At 42.5% G+C, this 19,026-nt stretch overlaps 2 protein-coding genes across 5 annotated transcripts in view; one reads left to right on the top strand and one right to left on the bottom strand.

Moving 5' to 3' along the window:
• LOC110524182 (ankyrin repeat domain-containing protein 13C) overlaps positions 1-9,000 on the top strand; it is an 88,312-nt gene extending 79,312 nt beyond the window's left edge. Inside the window, exons 11-13 of the mRNA XM_036977978.1 lie at positions 6,929-7,027; positions 7,626-7,726; positions 7,882-9,000. Of these exons, the coding sequence (XP_036833873.1) occupies positions 6,929-7,027; positions 7,626-7,726; positions 7,882-8,012 (331 nt within the window). The 3' untranslated portion in view covers positions 8,013-9,000. The remainder of the gene's footprint in view (positions 1-6,928; positions 7,028-7,625; positions 7,727-7,881) is intronic.
• A 1,220-nt stretch (positions 9,001-10,220) lies between these two features.
• Positions 10,221-18,107, bottom strand: srsf11 (serine and arginine rich splicing factor 11). 4 transcript variants are annotated; one of them, XM_021603578.2, is made up of 13 exons: positions 17,758-18,094; positions 17,061-17,171; positions 16,773-16,906; positions 14,037-14,146; positions 13,826-13,912; positions 12,908-12,957; positions 12,663-12,793; positions 12,405-12,480; positions 12,091-12,204; positions 11,880-11,969; positions 11,638-11,727; positions 11,338-11,509; positions 10,221-11,158 (listed from the first exon to the last, which is right to left on the bottom strand). In XM_021603578.2, the coding sequence occupies exons 2-13, from the start codon at positions 17,093-17,095 to the stop codon at positions 10,934-10,936; spliced, it is 1,314 nt and encodes a 437-aa protein (XP_021459253.1). In that variant the 5' UTR covers positions 17,096-17,171; positions 17,758-18,094; the 3' UTR covers positions 10,221-10,933. The 4 variants fall into 4 exon arrangements, with proteins under 4 accessions (XP_021459253.1, XP_021459255.1, XP_021459251.1 ...); XM_021603580.2 differs by having other exon boundaries at positions 17,167-17,171; XM_021603576.2 differs by lacking the exon at positions 17,061-17,171 and having other exon boundaries at positions 10,221-11,140; positions 17,758-18,107.
• Positions 18,108-19,026: the final 919 nt, after the last annotated feature.

Below are 19,026 nucleotides of genomic sequence, written 5' to 3'. Positions count from 1 at the left end.
CATCGAATCAAATCCAATGTTATTTGTCACACGCTTCGTAAACAACAGGTGTAGACAAACAGTGAAATGCACACTTAAAGGTCCAACAGTGCAGAGTTACAAATGTGATATAGTGACACAGGGAATAAATACACAGTGAATAACAATAAAGAGTCAAAACGACATGGGTATAGACAGGGAGGGGGAAAGCCAGTATGAGGGTTAGCGCTCAGGCTAGAATGAACCGCGTCCGGTGTGTGGGAGAGAAAATATCTGTAGTGTTCGGAAAAAGTACTCAACACACTCAAAACCATGAAGAGGAAAACCCCAAGGGGGCCCGAGATGCAGAAATAATATCATTCATTGAATCCACGCTCGAAAGAAGTGCAAGGTGCTATAAAAAAACAAGGAATGGAGTCCTTATGCCTTCATCAGTACTGTACAAACAAATTAAGAAGACACCTACTTAAGAAGCGGGCATAGTTAATTAGAGACTGGCGAATCGGGAGTCAATGCATGTTTTTATTTATTTATTTATTTCACCTTTATTTAACCAGGTAGGCAAGTTGAGAACAAGTTCTCATTTACAATTGCGACCTGGCCAAGATAAAGCAAAGCAGTTCGACAGATACAACGACACAGAGTTACACATGGAGTAAAACAAACATACAGTCAATAATACAGTATAAACAAGTCTATATACAATGTGAGCAAATGAGGTGAGAAGGGAGGTAAAGGCAAAAAAGGCCATGGTGGCAAGGTAAATACAATATAGCAAGTAAAACACTGAAATGGTAGTTTTGCAATGGAAGAATGTGCAAAGTAGAAATAAAAATAATGGGGTGCAAAGGAGCAAAATAAATAAATAAATTAAATACAGTTGGGAAAGAGGTAGTTGTTTGGGCTAAATTATAGGTGGGCTATGTACAGGTGCAGTAATCTGTGAGTTGCTCTGACAGTTGGTGCTTAAAGCTAGTGAGGGAGATAAGTGTTTCCAGTTTCAGAGATTTTTGTAGTTCGTTCCAGTCATTGGCAGCAGAGAACTGGAAAGAGAGGCGGGCAAAGAAATAATTGGTTTTGGGGGTGACTAGAGAGATATACCTGCTGGAGCGTGTGCTACAGGTGGGAGATGCTATGGTGACCAGCGAGCTGAGATAAGGGGGGACTTTACCTAGCAGGGTCTTGTAGATGACATGGAGCCAGTGGGTTTGGCGACGAGTATGAAGCGAGGGCCAGCCAACGAGATCGTACAGGTCGCAATGGTGGGTAGTATATGGGGCTTTGGTGACAAAACGGATTGCACTGTGATAGACTGCATCCAATTTGTTGAGTAGGGTATTGGAGGCTATTTTGTAAATGACATCGCCAAAGTCGAGGATTGGTAGGATGGTCAGTTTTACAAGGGTATGTTTGGCAGCATGAGTGAAGGATGCTTTGTTGCGAAATAGAAAGCCAATTCTAGATTTAACTTTGGATTGGAGATGTTTGATATGGGTCTGGAAGGAGAGTTTACAGTCTAACCAGACACCTAAGTATTTGAAGTTGTCCACGTATTCTCAGTCAGAGCCGTCAGAGTAGTGATGTTGGACAGGCGGGTAGGTGCAGGTAGCGATCGGTTGAAGAGCATGCATTTAGTTTTACTTGTATTTAAGAGCAATTGGAGGCCACGGAAGGAGAGTTGTATGGCATTGAAGCTTGCCTGGAGGGTTGTTAACACAGTGTCCAAAGAAGGGCCGGAAGTATACAGAATGGTGTCGTCTGCGTAGAGGTGGATCAGAGACTCACCAGCAGCAAGAGCGACCTCATTGATGTATACAGAGAAGAGAGTCGGTCCAAGAATTGAACCCTGTGGCACCCCCATAGAGACTGCCAGAGGTCCGGACAACAGACCGTCCGATTTGACACACTGAACTCTATCAGAGAAGTAGTTGGTGAACCAGGCGAGGCAATCATTTGAGAAACCAAGGCTGTTGAGTCTGCCGATGAGGATGTGGTGATTGACAGAGTCGAAAGACTTGGCCAGATCAATGAATACGGCTGCACAGTAATGTTTCTTATCGATGGCGGTTAAGATATCGTTTAGGACCTTGAGCGTGGCTGAGGTGCACCCATGACCAGCTCTGAAACCAGATTGCATAGCAGAGAAGGTATGGTGAGATTCGAAATGGTCGGTAATCTGTTTGTTGACTTGGCTTTCGAAGACCTTAGAAAGGCATGATAGGATAGATATAGGTCTGTAGCAGTTTGGGTCAAGAGTGTCCCCCCCTTTGAAGAGGGGGATGACCGCAGCTGCTTTCCAATCTTTGGGAATCTCAGACGACACGAAAGAGAGGTTGAACAGGCTAGTAATAGGGGTGGCAACAATTTCGGCAGATAATTTTAGAAAGAAATGGTCCAGATTGTCTAGCCCGGCTGATTTGTAGGGGTCCAGATTTTGCAGCTCTTTCAGAACATCAGCTGAATGGATTTGGGAGAAGGAGAAATGGGGAAGGCTTGGGCGAGTTGCTGTTGGGGGTGCAGTGCTGTTGACAGGGGTAGGAGTAGCCAGGTGGAAAGCATGGCCAGCCGTAGAAAAATGCTTATTGAAATTCTCAATTATGGTGGATTTATCAGTGGTGACAGTGTTTCCTATCTTCAGTGCAGTGGGCAGCTGGGAGGAGGTGTTCTTATTCTCCATGGACTTTACAGTGTCCCAGAACTTTTTTGAGTTAGTGTTGCAAGAAGCAAATTTCTGCTTGAAAAAGCTAGCCTTGGCTTTTCTAACTGCCTGTGTATAATGGTTTCTAGCTTCCCTGAACAGCTGCATATCACGGGGGCTGTTCGATGCTAATGCAGAACGCCATAGGATGTTTTTGTGTTGGTTAAGGGCAGTCATGTGAACAAGGAAGAGATATTATGAGGTAATTGAGGTACCTATGCACATATAGGTAGGGGTAAAGTGACTAGGTAACAGAATAGATAAGACAGTAGCAGCAGCAGCGTATGTGGTGACTGTGAAAGAGTGTGTGTATGTGTGTGTGTGTGGCGTCAGTATGCATGTGTGCGCGTGTTATGTGTGTGTGGGCGTATACAGTGTATGTGTGAGTTGGGTTGTCAGTGTAAGTAGCACTGCTTGCCGTGCGGTAGCAGGAAAAACAGTCTATGGCTTGGGTGGCTGGAGTCTGTGAAAATGTTTTGGGCCTTCCTCTGACACAGCCTGGTATAGAGGTCCTGGATGGCAGGGAGCTCGGCCCCAGTGATGTATTGGGCCGTACTCACCACCCTCTGTGGCGCCTTGTAGTTGCCGTACCAAGCTGTGAAAAGTTTTGAGAATCTGAGGCCTATGCCAAATCTTTTCAGCCTCCTGAGGGGGAAGAGGCATTGTCATCCCCTCTTCACAACTGTGTGGGTGTGCGTAGACCATGTTAATTCCTTAGTGATGTGGACACCGAGGAACTTGAAGCTCTCAACCCACTCCACTACAGCCAGCCCCATCGATGTAGATGGGGGCGTGCTCACCCCTCCTTTTCCTGTAGTCCACGAACAGCTCCTTTATCTTGCTGACGTTCAGGGAAGGTTGTTGTCCTGGCACCACACTGCCGGGTCTCTGACCTCTTCCCTATAGACTACCTCACCGTATTCGGTGATCAGTCCTACCACCGTCGTGTTGTCAGCAAACTTGATGATGGTGTTGCAGTCGTGCGTGGCCACGCAGTCATGGGTGAACAGGGAATACAGTAAGGGACTAAGCACACAATGCTGATGGTCAGCATTGCGGATGTTTTGTTGCCAAAGTCACCGCCTAGGGCCAGCCCGTCAGGAAGTCCAGGATCCAGTTGCAGAGGTGTTCAGTCCTAGGGTCCTGAGCTTGGTGATGAGCTTGGAGGGGAATATGGTGTTGAATAATGAGCTGCCGTCAATTAACAGCATTCATACAATACGTCATATGTGATTCTTTTGGAGTGGTATGCGAACTGGAGTAGGTCTGGGATGATGGTGTTGATGTGAGCCACGATCAGACTTTCAAAGCATTTCATGGCTATACTGTAGATGTGAGTGCTACGGAGCGATAGTCATAAAGGCAGGTTACCTTGCCGTTCTTGGCAGGTTACCTTGCCGTTGAAACAAGTTGGTATTACAGACCGGTTCAGGGATAGGTTGAAAATGTTGGTGAAGAAACTTGCAAGCTGTCAGCGCATGCTGTGAGTATGCATCCTGGTATTCCGTCTGGCCCTGCGGCCTTGCAAATGCTAATAACCTGTTTAATGGTCTTACATCGGCTACGGAGAGTGAGATCACATAGTTGTCTGATTGCTCTCATACATGGTTCAGTGTTGCTTGCCTTGAAGCGAGCATAGAGGTTATTTAGCTCGTCTGGTAGGCTTGCATTTCTGGGAAGTTCGCGGCTTGGTTTCCCTATGTAATCTGTGATAGTTTGCAAGCCTTGATACATCTGTCAAGTGTCAGCATAGTAAAATTCGATCTTAGTCCTCTATTGATGCTTTGGCTGTTTGATGGCTCGTCAGAGGTCGTGGCGGGTTTTTTATAAGCATCCCTTAAATTAGTATCCCGCTACTTGAAAGCGGCAGCTATAGCCTTTAGTTCATTGGGTTGTTGCCTGTAATCCATGGATTCTGGTTGGGGTATGTACGTACGGCCACTGTGGGGAGGACATCGTCAATATACTTATCAATGAAGACGGTGGTAAACTCCTCAATAATATCCTATGAATCCCAGAACATATTCCAGTCTGTGCTGGAACGAAACTGTCCTGTATCTTAGCATTCGCTTCATCTGACAACTATTAAGCATGTCACAGCCCACATGAAAAAAGACTATGGTTTACTGTAGAATACTACAGTACGTACTATAGAATTATGTAGTAAACGGTAGTGTACTGTAGATTACTATAGTAAATACTACAGTATTATCCACAAAATAACTGTAGTAAATGCTACAGTAATGTCCGTAAAAACTCTACAGTCCACAAAAAAAACTACATTTACAAAAAACTGTAGTAAATACTACAGTATTTCATTTGCATATACCTTGCCCATTCCCCTCCTCCATATAGTGACAAACCTACATGCCAGGTATAGATCATATATTGTTTTCCCTACAGGTTATGTTCAGACCTAACTTCCTTCCTGCCTTCTTACCTACCTACCTACTGGTTATGGAAAATATGCTCTTTTACATTGAACACAAATATAAACACAACATGCAACAGTTTCAAAGATTTTACTAAGATACAGTTCATACAAGAAAATCTGACAATTTAAATAAATGCATTGTGCCCTAATCAATGTGTTTCACATGACTGGGAATACAGATATGCATCTGTTGGTCACAGATAAAAAAAACATCCTCTCACTGTTCCCCCTCCCAGAAATGTCCGGGAACTTGCAGGTGCCCTGGTGGAAGAGTGGGGTAACATCTCACAGCAAGAACTGGCAAATCTGGTGCAGTCCATGAGGAAGAGATGCACTGCAGTACTTAATGCAGCTGGTGGCCACACCAGATACTGACTGTTACTTTTGATTTTGACCCCCCCCCCCCCCCCCCCCCCTTTGTTCAGGGACACATTATTCAATTTCTGTTAGTCACATGTCTGTGGAACTTGATCAGTTTATGTCTCAGTTGTTGAATCTTATGTTCATACAAATATTTGTTCATGCAAACACATGTTAAGTTTGCTGAAAAGAATCACAGTTGACAGAGAGAGGACGTTTCTTTTTTTGCTGAGTTTAGTCAGTCTGATTTTCCAAAGGCAGGGCGGTCTTAGTGCCAGCATTGGTTTGTGGTGGTAACTAGACAGCTACGAAAAATGTAGATTAATTAGTATGGTCTGCAGCTTATCATGAGGTATTCTAACTTGAGACTTCCTTGACATTGGAGATTGCGCATCAACTGTTGTTAACAAAGAGACACACCTCTCCTCCCCCTGTTCAGCTAAGACTCTGAGAAACATAGGATATTACAGTTTTTCAGGTACCGTTGAGAGGATGCGGAGCTCTTCCAGTTTGTTCTCGAGTGACTGCATGTTCGTCAATACAACAGAGGGCAATGGTGGTCTATTTGCTCGCCAATGTACTCTCGTCAGGTTGCCGCCTCGCCTGTCTCTCTTTCGCTGCCGCTTCCGCTTTTGAGTCCCGGGGATTAGTTCCTGGTCCGGAGGAAGCAGAATGTCCAGAGGTGCCATCTCGTTTAAGTTGGAATGTTCATCCATTCTGATGCCCTGAAGCTGTTTTCGGTCATAGGAAATGATGCTGGAAACATTATCCATCCATTCTGATGCCCTGAAGCTGTTTTCCATCATAGGAAATTATGCTGGAAACATTATGTACAAAAAAGTTACGATCAGCGTAAAAAAACACTCAAAATAGGTCAGGAGCCCGTAAGACGGCTGCTATCCACTGCAGTGCCATCTTGCCAGGGGGATTGATGGACAGACTGATAGATCACTTATGTACAGTTGTGACAGGGTGGATTCCCTCTTACCTCATCAATTAAAGCTGTGGAGAGCTGTTCTACTTCCTGTTGGAGAAACTTGACCCATCGACTTGATGGGTATGCGGTGTCAGTAGCAACTGGTTACTGCTTCCCACTTCTACCACCTAGTAGTGAGTGGTTCCTCACAGAAAATGTGTATTCTATTGTAAGACAAATTATTTTAAAAATTACCCAAATGCATCATCTCCATACCATTATTACAACACATTTCTCCCTATCATCCACTATCTATTCACTCTCTCCCATCAGTTATTTACTTTCAGGATCACAGTTAGTCAGACCTTGCTCTACCTTGCTCTACCATGCTCTACCTTGCTCTAACTTGTTCTACCTTGCTCTAACTTGCTCCACCTTGCTCTCCTCCCCAGGGGGGATTCTTTCTTTCCTTTCTTTTCCTTCAAAAAAGTAATTTCACCTCATTTTGTGACTGGGCATTCTCCCTCTTCCCCTCCTTCAGAGCGCCTCATCTAGGAAGAGACCTGGTATGCAAAGAGAGCAAGAAGAACTTCAAAGCGACCGTAGCCATGAGTCAAGACTTCCCTCTGAGCATTGAATCGTAAGCATCCTCTTCTATTACGCCCAGATGAACTTGGAAGTCTAGACTGACACAAGTAGTTGCCAGGCGGGATACATTTTAATAATGTATTTTCTTTCTTCTTCATAAAGTATTGAAATCTGAGATGACGTTTGTGTGAATGAATGGGCTTAAGAGGTTGGTGGACACGGTGCATTTATTTATTTGCACCAAAGAAAACACACGATAGACAACAATACAGATAAAAAACAAATGAATACTAAAAAAAACGGTGTGCAGGTGTGGTTGGAAGCCCAAGGGCTGACATGAAAACCACAACACAACAGAAAAAATATACAAGACATAAGTACAAAAAAATAAAAAGGTTTGTTAAAACAAACAACACCTACTAATTATAAATGTATAAGTTAATTGATCAGTAATCACACCAACAACAAAAATGTTAACCCTCACTTTTGTGGTGTGCAGAGGCCTCGTTTTCTCGCGATTATCCCCATCGCTAATTGAATGTGCTAGTGACTGTAACCTGCTGTGCTCTCTGGCATGAAGTGATGCATGCAATCCATTCTTCATTGAGTGAGAATAAAAGACTGTTATTTTTGTTGTTGTTTATTTTCAGGTTATTAAACGTTCTGGAGGTGATAGCACCCTTCAAGCACTTTAATAAACTCAGAGAGTTTGTTCAAATGAAACTCCCTCCTGGTTTCCCTGTCAAACTGGGTAAGTACTATGTATAGTATTACTATGTATAGTATACTGCTTAGTGGGAAACATATTCTAAAATATAAGAGATCCAGTTGGACGCCTGCTGACTGGCTGACCAGCTATATTCCCTGATGTTATAACATGTTTACATTTGTCGTCTCTCCACAAAGATATCCCCGTCTTTCCAACCATTACGGCCACGGTGACATTTCAAGAGTTGCGCTACGACGAGTTTGAGGAGTCCATCTTCACCATCCCCAATGAGTACAACGAGGACCCCAGCCGCTTCCCTGACCTTTAACCCCGTTGGGTGGACACCAGAAAGGGGTCACCTATGAAAGGGCATTGATGTTTCATCAAGTTGTCATAGGAGAAGAAGACAAGAAAAGGAAATTGTATGTGTAATGTTTTAAAATGGACGTGAAAAGATGTAGCTACTCTCCAGCGTTTTGTTTGGAGTAGCTGCACTGAACGTTGGGCACTGGTTAGATGCACTACAGCCAGTCAGTACTGGGCTGAGTTGGCCTTGGCAGCAGAGGGGAGGACCTACTGCGCCAGTCGATTACTCAACTCTGTGGTACTCCACCTGGAAGCAATGATAGACATGCTAAGAAATTGAATTGTACCCGAGCGAAGTTGTCTTACCCTATTTGACTGGCAGCAAAGTGTGGCATTATAAGTATTACATATAAGAATTGCTTTCATATCCTACCATTTTTTTTTGTAACTATGTAACAAACTGTACAATTCAGTTAATGGAAATGAACCAGGAGTGAAAGTTGTCTGTAGATGATTAGGTACGATTCAAGTACAACGTAAAGGGCTCGATTACGTTCCAAGTCACGGAGGTTCAGCGCCACTGCGAAATAGAAGTGTAAAGTCAACGTGCCCGCGTTAGCAGAGACTGTGTTCACGGTAAACACTGCATATGTCGGCTCAATCGCAAAATGACCTTTACATTTCAATCACGCTATAGAGTTCAACTTCAGCGGTATGGATTGAATCGAGCCCTAAATGCAATTTTTAAAGCTAGCAAAAACCAGGCCTTTTCCTTTGCGCAAGGTGTAAATACCGCTGCTTTTATGTTTGTTTTATTTTGTGTGTTTTTTTTCTCACTTTCTTTGTGTTAATATGGGTGTAGATGTCTTCTATGACAAGAAGGGTTTCTGAAGTTTGATGCCAAGCCTAGTTGATGTGAGTTCACCCAAAGAGGTAATTGGTTTGTATCGTGGTGGAAATTGATATTTTTGTACATATAATATTGTGCTGGTTAAAAGTCTCCAATTCTTCTTTGTTTTTTGTCTTCATTGTCACACTTATGTCAACTCTTTGTTGGCTTCTCCCCTACAGACCTATGTATGAGCCAAGTGTACAAAGCACTGTGGGGTCTTACATCCTTGGGTTTTACAAGGACTGGGTTATTCAGCAGAGTTTCCATCTTCAGAAGAACAGTTTCAGTTGAGTCCCGATTGCTCCTGAACATTGCAAAATGTTGCCCCGTTTATACCTGGTTCCAACATCCATCCTTGTCCTGATTTTGTTCACATTCTGATTGTGCCCACATTTTCAGACAGTGTAAACGATTAAAAGACTCAATGTGATCAGATCTTTCTGACCACCTCCGGAGGTAGGATATCTTACAAGTGTAGACAGTTCTGGACAGTGAAACCATTTAAATCATTATCCCTTCTAAAATCACTGACAGGTGGCACCATTGAATTATGGCATCAATATGTGTCTTAAAACAAATCAATAATATTTTGAAAGAATAGCTGTCAAATCATTTGCATATTATAGGGAGGGACCTGGAACTCTGGTCACAATGCAGATACAAAGGATGGATATTAAACACATTTTAATGACGTGTAGACATATTTCTGAAAATGTGGGCAATCAATGTGGACAAGATCAGGACAAATGACACGTTAGCACCAGGTATAAACAAAGCTTTACGTTCAAGGAAAAGGTCAAATCCAATAAGCTTAGCTATGCCTTGCTTCAGGAATGAAATAGGACTTCTCTGAAGTGGTGCTCATTTGGTTCTGCTGGGTACTGTGTACAACAGGGAGGGTTTGCTGAGCTGCAGTGTGATCAATACTGCACCAGCAGCAATAGAAATAGCAGAATGCTTTGTACTCCCGACTAATTTCCTTTGTACATTGATCAGGGTCCTATTGACCCCTCCGGTAGTTATAAACCTTCCCATCATGCTTCCATGCCACACTACTGGTTAGTGCTGCAAATGGGAATGTGTTTTCTTCACTTTTTGTTGTGGGCTGAATGTTGCTTTACTCCTTACCATGGCTTTAGCTGCCAGGAGCTGATGTAAACAAGTTCACTCATCTACATGCCAGTTGTACACAAAACCTTGTATAAGCCTAACACTATTTTCAAATGAAAAACATTTTTTACTAAAATGTCCACACATAATGAAATTGTGTACCATTTGTTTATCATGCATTTCAAAAATGGTGCAGGCTATCAAACATATCCCACCACAAAACCATAGTTACTTTGACCACGTTTTATTATAGACTTTCCTTTGTAAAACATGTAGACAGTACAGGGTGTTCCATCATAATAATCCAAACACTGATTTGGATCTACAGTATATCGTCACGGGTGGAAGGGTATGTCTACAACAGTATTAAGTGCTTTACAGATTGAGTCAATTTGGCAAGATTACAACAAAGAATAGAAAGCTACACCGAAACCAGAATGGTACCAGGCTAAAAACAATTTAACAGTCTGAGTAGTTGAGGGGCCAACCCCTGTCCTGTAAAAGGTTTAAGTATACATAAGTTCAGTGAGTCATTTAGGAGAAAACAGTTCCTATATGTTCAAGATGAATAAAATCGTTGAGGCCCAAAAAGGAAATCACTTTCAAAATCCCTCACATTCAACAGGCCCTTCAACATAAAAGTACAGCAATTTGACATTTTATATTTTGATTTCCTACACATGCTCACCAGACACAGGCAGAAATAAACTGGCTATTTCAAACAGGAACAATATTTCCCCTAACCAGTCTAGAGATGGAAAGTGTCTCTATACCTCTAAAAACTGTACATCTCCCCAATAGGACTACAACCCACCAGATTCCCACAAGTATTCATTTAAAAGATCAGACACGTTATCTAGACGCCTTTAAAAAGAGAACGGTAGGGAATGGAGCCTGTCGGTTTTCAGTGACATCATCTGGCTGGGTTTCCCTGGGTGTACTCAGTCGCTCATCTCCATGTCTTCCTCATCATGGTGGTCATCTCCGTTCTGTTTGGACTTCTTGCCGCTCTCCCCTGCAAGCTTCTCGTCAGACTCCTGGGGCTTCGGGGGAGACGCAGAATCAGAGTCGCTCTTCCTCTCCTCTTCGTCCTCTACCTCTTTTCCACTGTCATAGCCTTGCTCCTCCTCATCGTAATCCCTGGTCACCTTCAAGAGCAAAGCATTCTGAGCAACAAAGGAATAAATGACACATGAAACAGGTCAAACTCGGGACATGAAGACATTCAGGGTCAGTGTCGCTGTACAGATTAAGCCTAGTCATGGCTAAAAAGCTATTTAGATGGACATTTAACAGATACGATTAGAATGAGCCGTTAATGTGGGGAAAGTCAGTGGTTGCGCACCTTGACATCTCCTTTCTCACTGTCAGATTTGTGGTCTCGGTCCTTATCCTTGTCTTTGCTCTTCTTACTAGTGGAGCGTTCTCTTTCGTCTTGGCTCCGATCTCTGACGTCTTTCCTCCCCCTGTCACGGTCCTTCTCTCGCTCTTTGTCTTTCTTTTTGTCCTTCTTGTGCCTGTGGGAACAAAAAATATAGTTTAAATACAGACAGGTACACCTACCTAGAGGCGCTGCGGCTTCTACTGCACTGTGAAGCCCAGTGTGGTTCTGAACTAGGAGGACCCTCTTTTGGACCACACTCACCTTCTAGGGGAAGGGGACCTGGACAGTTTCCTCTTTGGGGACCTGGACTTTTTTGGTGACCTAGAGGCGCTGCGGCTTCTTCTACGTCTCCTGTTGAAGACAAGATATTATAGATGGGAGGGAAACCTTTAACCCTACATTCCACTCGTTGTCTTCGGGTTCCTGAAAGGTCTAGAACATCAAGCAGAATCAATGCATTTTGGTCAAGCTAACTAGACTCCTCCTTTATTTAAACCACTCACCGATTGATGCTTCGAGACCTCCTGGTGCTGCTGTAGCTCTTAGGCGGCGTCTTGGAGCGCTTTTTGGATTTATCTTCTTTCCTCCTATCCCTACAAGCAGGAAAAACAATGAAGGCAAACAATGACTTGAAGGAATCCTGAAAGAGGTACATCACGCACCACATTTCCCCTGATCCCCGCTGTGAATATAACACTGTAGATGGCCACCCACCTGGATTTGCTGCGTCTACCCCTCTCTCTGGAGTGAGACTTCCGTCTGCGGGGGCTCTTCGACCGCCTCCTACTCCTCGAGTGGGACCTCCGTCGAGACCTGCTCTTTGATCGCCTGCAATGAGATTAGACAGTTTTTTTTTTTTAAACCAGAACTCAGAGCTGTCCCAACTAATCCATGCACTCAAACCACTCAAGATGCATCGTGACTGATTTGCTGATGTTTTCCAACATGCATGTAAAGTGGGGCTAACCTTCAGCACATCCAAAACTGCTGATTTAATGAAGGTATGCAGTTTCTCATCAGCGGCGTACCTGTGACGAGACCTGGACCTCCTCCGCCTCGACCGGGACCTGGAGCGGGAATGTTTGCGCTTGTCGTCTTTCTTATCTGCAAAGAGGAAGAACGAAAGCTCGGGAAACTCCAACGTAACAAATCTGTGCGAACTGACTAACATGACAGCCGTCAATGTCTGAAGACATGAGGAAGAGCGCCATAGAAGAGGAATGAGTAATTCAGTCATAATACAAAGTGTAATACTGCAAATGTGGTCTAAATTAGTGATAACTCACTTCCTGGCTCGATAGCGGCAGATATGAGTGACTGGGCCTCTCTGACCCTCTTCATGGCCTCCTCTATCTCCTTGTTGGAGTCATTCTTCATACCAGGATTAATCATCATACCAGCAGCCATTGGATTCATCCTGCAATGGTCAAACCCCAGTTAGTCACCCAGAAAAATTAGATGACTTTTCCACATACACAATAATAGTTAAGATATTCTTTATAGACCGGCCAGAATAGGAGGTGATACTTACTTAGTAGGATCCATGGACTGCATAAGCTTCAGAAAGTCAGCAGAGAGGGCCTGAAAAGGGGAACATGAAAATGCATAGCTATATACATTTATAATGTGAGAAGTAGATCAAAAGGTTATTGTTTGGGGGGGTTCTACTAAGCTAACATATGCAATTGTTTTAAGATAAAAAAAATTAAAAATCAAACATGTTAATTACAAAATGATTTGCCTTTACTACTATAGCTCATAGAAACGCATTGAATAACATTCAGTAATGGCAAAAAAAAAGAATCACAAAATAAATCAAAAGGAATATAGTTTTGAAGTGTCTGTCCTATATCTAGGAGATAAGAAAGCTCAGGAAATGTTTTTTTTTTTTGGACACGTTTAACACCTTATTTTTGTTGCCACAAAACTACCCACATGCTTCCATTCATTTGTATTAGCCAGGTCCTGTGACACTTGTGGGGGCGTAGCGCAAAATGGAGAACACAATTGGGTTCATGAGTCTCCCCTTTCCACAATGGGGTCATTAGTTTGTAGCCCAAACAATTTGGATGCTACAGACAGAAGTTGGCACATCACCGTTACCGACTGCAGTCGTAGTGCAAAACACCATCGTGTTCGTAGTCATTCCATAGAGTGGAAAAATTATTTGTTTGTAGACCAAACAGTTCGGAAGCTTTGTGAGAAGACCGATTTTTGTCTCATGGTCTGACAAAGACCACTGTAGCTCGGCCACTTTCCACCAGATGCGGAAGGCCGCCATAGTCGGATGCGGTGGATTGAGACGCAGCCCATGCAAAAAACAGACATGTCTAGCTTAAACTGACAGATTGAGACAGGGATTTTTTATTATGTTACATACAGGTTAAAACTCTAACCTACACCCGTTTTAAAGTACAGAGTTGTGAAATAGAAAGTAGCCATGTCCAACCTGGGGGTTGATGTTGCCAGACATGCCCATGGCAGCCATGTGATCCATGTTCGGATTTCCGAGAGCTGAAAGAGGCACGCCTCCCATCTGCAAGGACAAGGGACACAAGTCAGACAAATCTTCCTTCCAGCTACTTTTTTTTGTTGTCAAAATGGGGCCTTTGGTTACACAGTTGATAGGTCTCATTTCGACACCAATTGATAACACTTACGGACGCCAAAGGATTCGGAGTGGGGAGAAGGCCTCCTCCAGGCATGCATCCTGCCACGGCGTTCGCTGGTGCCAGCAGTGATAGAGCTTTAGACTCATCAGGAATCACTCCTGGAGAAAAACACAACAGAATCAGTTCAGGTCTTTGCAAACAACCCCCACACTCAAACAGAGCCTCAAACAAACCACGTCAACCTAACTAGTCTTACCACAATAGATATGTAGTAAGACATACATTCCATTTTGTGTTGGCGGAAAATGTTGGTCCCTGATTTGCTAAGTATGATTTCAGAATACTACTACGAGAATAAAGTCACAATACACACTATGGTCAACACTGCCAAGATTGTATCACCTGTACTTGTTTTTTTAAGTCATGAACCAAACGTAAGCAAGCACAGCCGGTTGTCCAGAGGGATGTGCTCTCAAGTGTCATTAGATGTTTTATGAACAAGCGACTCGTGACGGCTGCTTCGCTACAAAGCACACAAAAACATCAAGACACACACACAAAAAAGTTCAGGGAAAAGGTAACTACTTTTGCCTAAAAACACTTACCATTACAAAACAAACAGAAAAAGGCTCAACCAAATTCTGTTTTCTGGGCTTTTGTTGGTGGCTTTTCTTCCTTCCAAAGAGCCTAGAGCACTGTTGATTGGCTAATATATTCACCAGGGGGGTATACTACGAAGCAAGCTAGATCTACTCAGGGTTTTCTACAGCTAACCAGCATTAGTTAGTTTCACATTTCACCTCCGGCTTCATCCATACTACAACGGTGGATATTGCCCTTCAGCCTGCCTCCAACTCTAGCAGGCCTATATCTGCGTTTATGTCGCACATGGCTAAGCAAACGCTGAACGTTTTTTTTAAGTGCATCCTGTCATGACTAAATGTGTAATGTGATACATTTTAACATAACTATTTCTAACACAAAAACATTTCCTTAACAAAATACTGAAACAATTGTCTTCCTCAAATGAAGCGGATGATGCAATCTTTGCAAGAGGGTGGGAATCTGATTGAATTGGTCCTCAACTCGTTGCTCAGTCATTTCATTCAGGGTAAGTGGAGTTAACCTGCCCTGGAGCTGGTTAGGATCTGTTGCCATAGAAATGTACCTGGCTAAAAGGCGAGCCACTTTCTTGTGACTGGTTATCCTGAGTTGACCAAAGTTACTTTGACAACTCCTCAAATGCGCTTCGTAGGATACCACTCATGTAAAGTGTTGTAAAATTTAACTTGCAGAAAGAATAATATATAATAATTTGGGGGTTGTTTATATTTTATCCTGTTACTCACAAGTGTGTAATTGAAATGTGTTTATTTTTCTAAATATCCCAATTCCCCGAGGACCTGCAGAGTGGGGTCACGGTCAGGGTCGCAATTGTACAGCACCCCTGGAGCAATTACGATTAAGTGCCTTGCTCAAGGGCAAAGCAACATTTTCTTTCTTCACCTTGTCGGCTCTGGTATTCGAACTGGCCCAAACTCTAACCTCGAAGCTACCTGCCAAAGAGTATTGAGTAGGCTCTGACAAAAAAGGGAAAATGCCAGCAAAAGCCCAAACAGAAAAGGTCAACTATGTGCCCAATGCTGAAGAAAAAAAACATACAATAGTGAAATAAAAACGAAAATCTTATGAGATGGTCCATGGGGGTGCAATCTAAAATTAAGATAATTTAAAATCAAACAGGTTTCATCTTTTCTAAAAAAAAAAAAAAAATAAATAAAGACACTTGAGAAACAGGATAAGCTGCAGAAGACAAAACTGTTGGGTGGTATTTTCAGCAGGGCCTGGTGTATAGGGCTGAACCAGGAAAAACAACTGGAAAAACAACAACAAAAGCCTCCATTAAATGTGTGACTTACTAAACCCGTTCAGAGTCAAGTGGAGAGGATCATTATAAAGCATTTCACTACAACAACCAGTCCTACTTTTACCTGCAGTCAGTGAAAATATATGGGGACGGAAATGCACATATGTATAAAAGGACTGCGAAACAAAGCTATTCAAATTGGGTGGGTTAAGTCCAAACAACAGATAAGCATGTAAATCATAACTAAAATGATGTTCAGAATTTCAGGCCAGTAGCTGAAAGTAGCTAAATGGATGTCGGCCGAGTACTATACAAATCTACTCTGGCATGCAATGCCGCAATCAGTTAATTTACTTTTGTATGCTTCCTTTAGTTTATTAGACGCATACCTACTACTGATTGTGGCCTTTAAACTTGGATTACTTTAATCTCGTTTCCAGAATTAAGATTGTTGACATGAGGGATAGGGAGGGCCCTTGGCCCCTGCTATTGCTATGGTTCATTGAGTGATTATCCTTATAATGAAAAGAGATATAAATAAACTCTTTCTCTGCAGCAGAACAACAGTGGGAAGGGGCTCAGGAGCCGAGCAGCCATTTGTGTGTCTAATCTCTTGATGGCTATGGAGGACCTTGTTCAGGACCTTGTTCAGTCTGCAAGGAAGGGGCTCAGCAGATGCCTTGTCCATTTCGAAAACCACAACACACAAATTACAGATACAATTATTTTGTATTAATAGGCTATACTAGACCTGCAAAATTACACATGTATTCCCGTTTACCCCTTATTATATTGTCAATCTCTGGTAAGACTTTTGTACTAAATCTTACTTGAAGTAAAATATTGATAATCAATGGGGTTTGATTGAGCTTTGTTGTATGTTGGAAAACATTAGAAATAGGACAAAGACGACCAACCTTCTGCGAATGGGACAACAATCAGGGCTCTGTCCACAAAGACAGTGTTGGTCAGATGCTGGGACACTCCAACCGACTCAGGTTCAAGGAACTTTACAAAACAGACACGTGAAGTCACAGGCAAGGAAGATTCACTGGAAGAAAATACACATTTGTTGTGCAAGAAATACAAAGATTCTCGACATATGGTAGAAGAAACATGGTACTGACACTGTTAGTATACTTTCTTCCTGAAAACATATATGCTCACTATTCTAATTAAACATATTTTATGTCTGGTTTAGTTACAATTGGGAAGAGAGAGCAATGAAAGAACGTTGCATCTCTTGTAGTCTTTTCTTGTCTTTGCCATGAGAGCTTCAGAGGGATGATCAAGACGTCTTGTAATTCCTACCTTAACTGCAGTGCAGCCAGGTGTAATTCGACAGGTGAAAAACAGCAAAGCACAGAACAGATTAATTAGCTCCTACTACCCTGCCCTGTTATTCAAAGGAGCCATTTGTTTTCACAGTATCATTGTAATTCAAAACAGTTTGATTCGCGACAGAATGTTTTGTCAACTAGTTACTATATTACTGACTGCAGGACTGATTTATTTCTCGATATCACAAGATAACTTACTAGCCAGTTGTTTCTCAGTACAGTTAGCTGGTTAACGTTAGGATGTTTCATATAGGCACTGAGGGACAAGAGTTCGCAGATATCCTACTCCGTGAGCTTGCAGTAAGCAGTGTTCACTAGCTAGCCATCAAGTTAACCATCTAGCTAAATTGCGAGCTCACAGCCATGTAGGCGCGAGTTTGGCTCCTCTGTATCAGTTGCATGAGCAAACGCACACTTGCGTGTGCTAACTAATTACTACTAGCTAGGGGTGGACTGAGGCCGCACAGGCCCCAACCTATGTGATGGCCAGATTTGGCAGAATTTTCATGGAAAATGTACGTCGCTACTAGCTAGCTAATTGTTTAATATTCATAATACTCACTCTGGTGGAAATAACTTCAGTTCTTCAATATTTCCAAGAAACCCGAAGAGAGTTCTCATCTGTTCGGAGGTGGTACTCGGAGAGACATTTGTCACCTGAATAACGTTCGTCATTTTCCACGACTAGATGTTAATTTGAAACGCACAGACGTCTAGCTAGATGTAACAACCCAACTAATTTAGCATCTAAAGAACGTAACATATAATTGTGCAGTCAAGCAAGCAAACAACAATCATTTCCACTAGCTAATGCTACACAATTGAATTCCCACGGCCATTAGCACGCTACCAAAGATGCATATATCTAAACCAAGATAGACCACAGCCTTTCGTTTCAAACGGGAACAATTGAGTCATATTGGGCAGAGCCAAGCACGAGCTGGCGAGATGTGATAATTGGCACTTTCTAGCGGACATCTGCATATTTCCGTTACGGAACGCCACCTCTGAAGTGCACATATGCAATAACTCAATTCGCCTTTGCACTCCTTATAAGAAATACATGTTTCTTTATTTTTTTTATTGTCTATATAAGTTTATTTTATTTTTTATTTAAACAACGCGATTTTCAACGGGTAAAGTCTACTACGTTTTGTACACTTTACCCGTTGAAAATCGCGTTGTTTAAATAAAAAAATAAATAAACTCATAACACAGTTTAGTTTTGGGAACAGAAAACTATATTGAGGTCAAATGTTTCATCGGTGAGAAAATTGGCAAAAAATCGGCCAAAATCCATAATTGGTAGTGAGTGGAAATGCCACGCGGATGCTTCACATTTAAACATCCGGTGAAATATCTGTCTCATTGTTCTATCTGTGACGCTACTGTTAGCTAGTAAGGAGTACCACGCTAGCTTCTGCCTCTACTTCTATGATATTATGGCGGTCCGCAAACAAACGTTGAGGTGCATGCCGCCACCTACTATACTGGAGTGTAGTCAATCACAGTTTACAGACTAAATTAATAAAGGAACAAACAGAAGAGGAAGAGGAAGGCCAATTTACAGAAGTGGAACTTTTTGAGGCAATAAAATCTTTTCAGTCTGGAAAAACACCAGAGCTTGATGGTATACCAGTAGAGGTATTTCAGACCTTTTTTGATGTACTCATAGATCCATTATAAACATGTTTTAATTACTCTTATACAAATGGTAGACTTTCAGGTACTCAACAAAAAGGTCTGATTTCATTACTATTAAAACAGGACCCAGGTGGTAAGTATAAAGATCCAGTCCATTTAAAAAAAACTGGAGGCCTCTAACACTTCA

This window comes from Oncorhynchus mykiss, chromosome 5 (genome assembly GCF_013265735.2).
Source record: "Oncorhynchus mykiss isolate Arlee chromosome 5, USDA_OmykA_1.1, whole genome shotgun sequence".
NCBI classification, from domain to species: Eukaryota; Metazoa; Chordata; class Actinopteri; order Salmoniformes; family Salmonidae; genus Oncorhynchus; species Oncorhynchus mykiss.
Note: the sequence above shows the minus strand (reverse complement) of the source record. Positions and strands in the feature narration are given on the sequence as shown.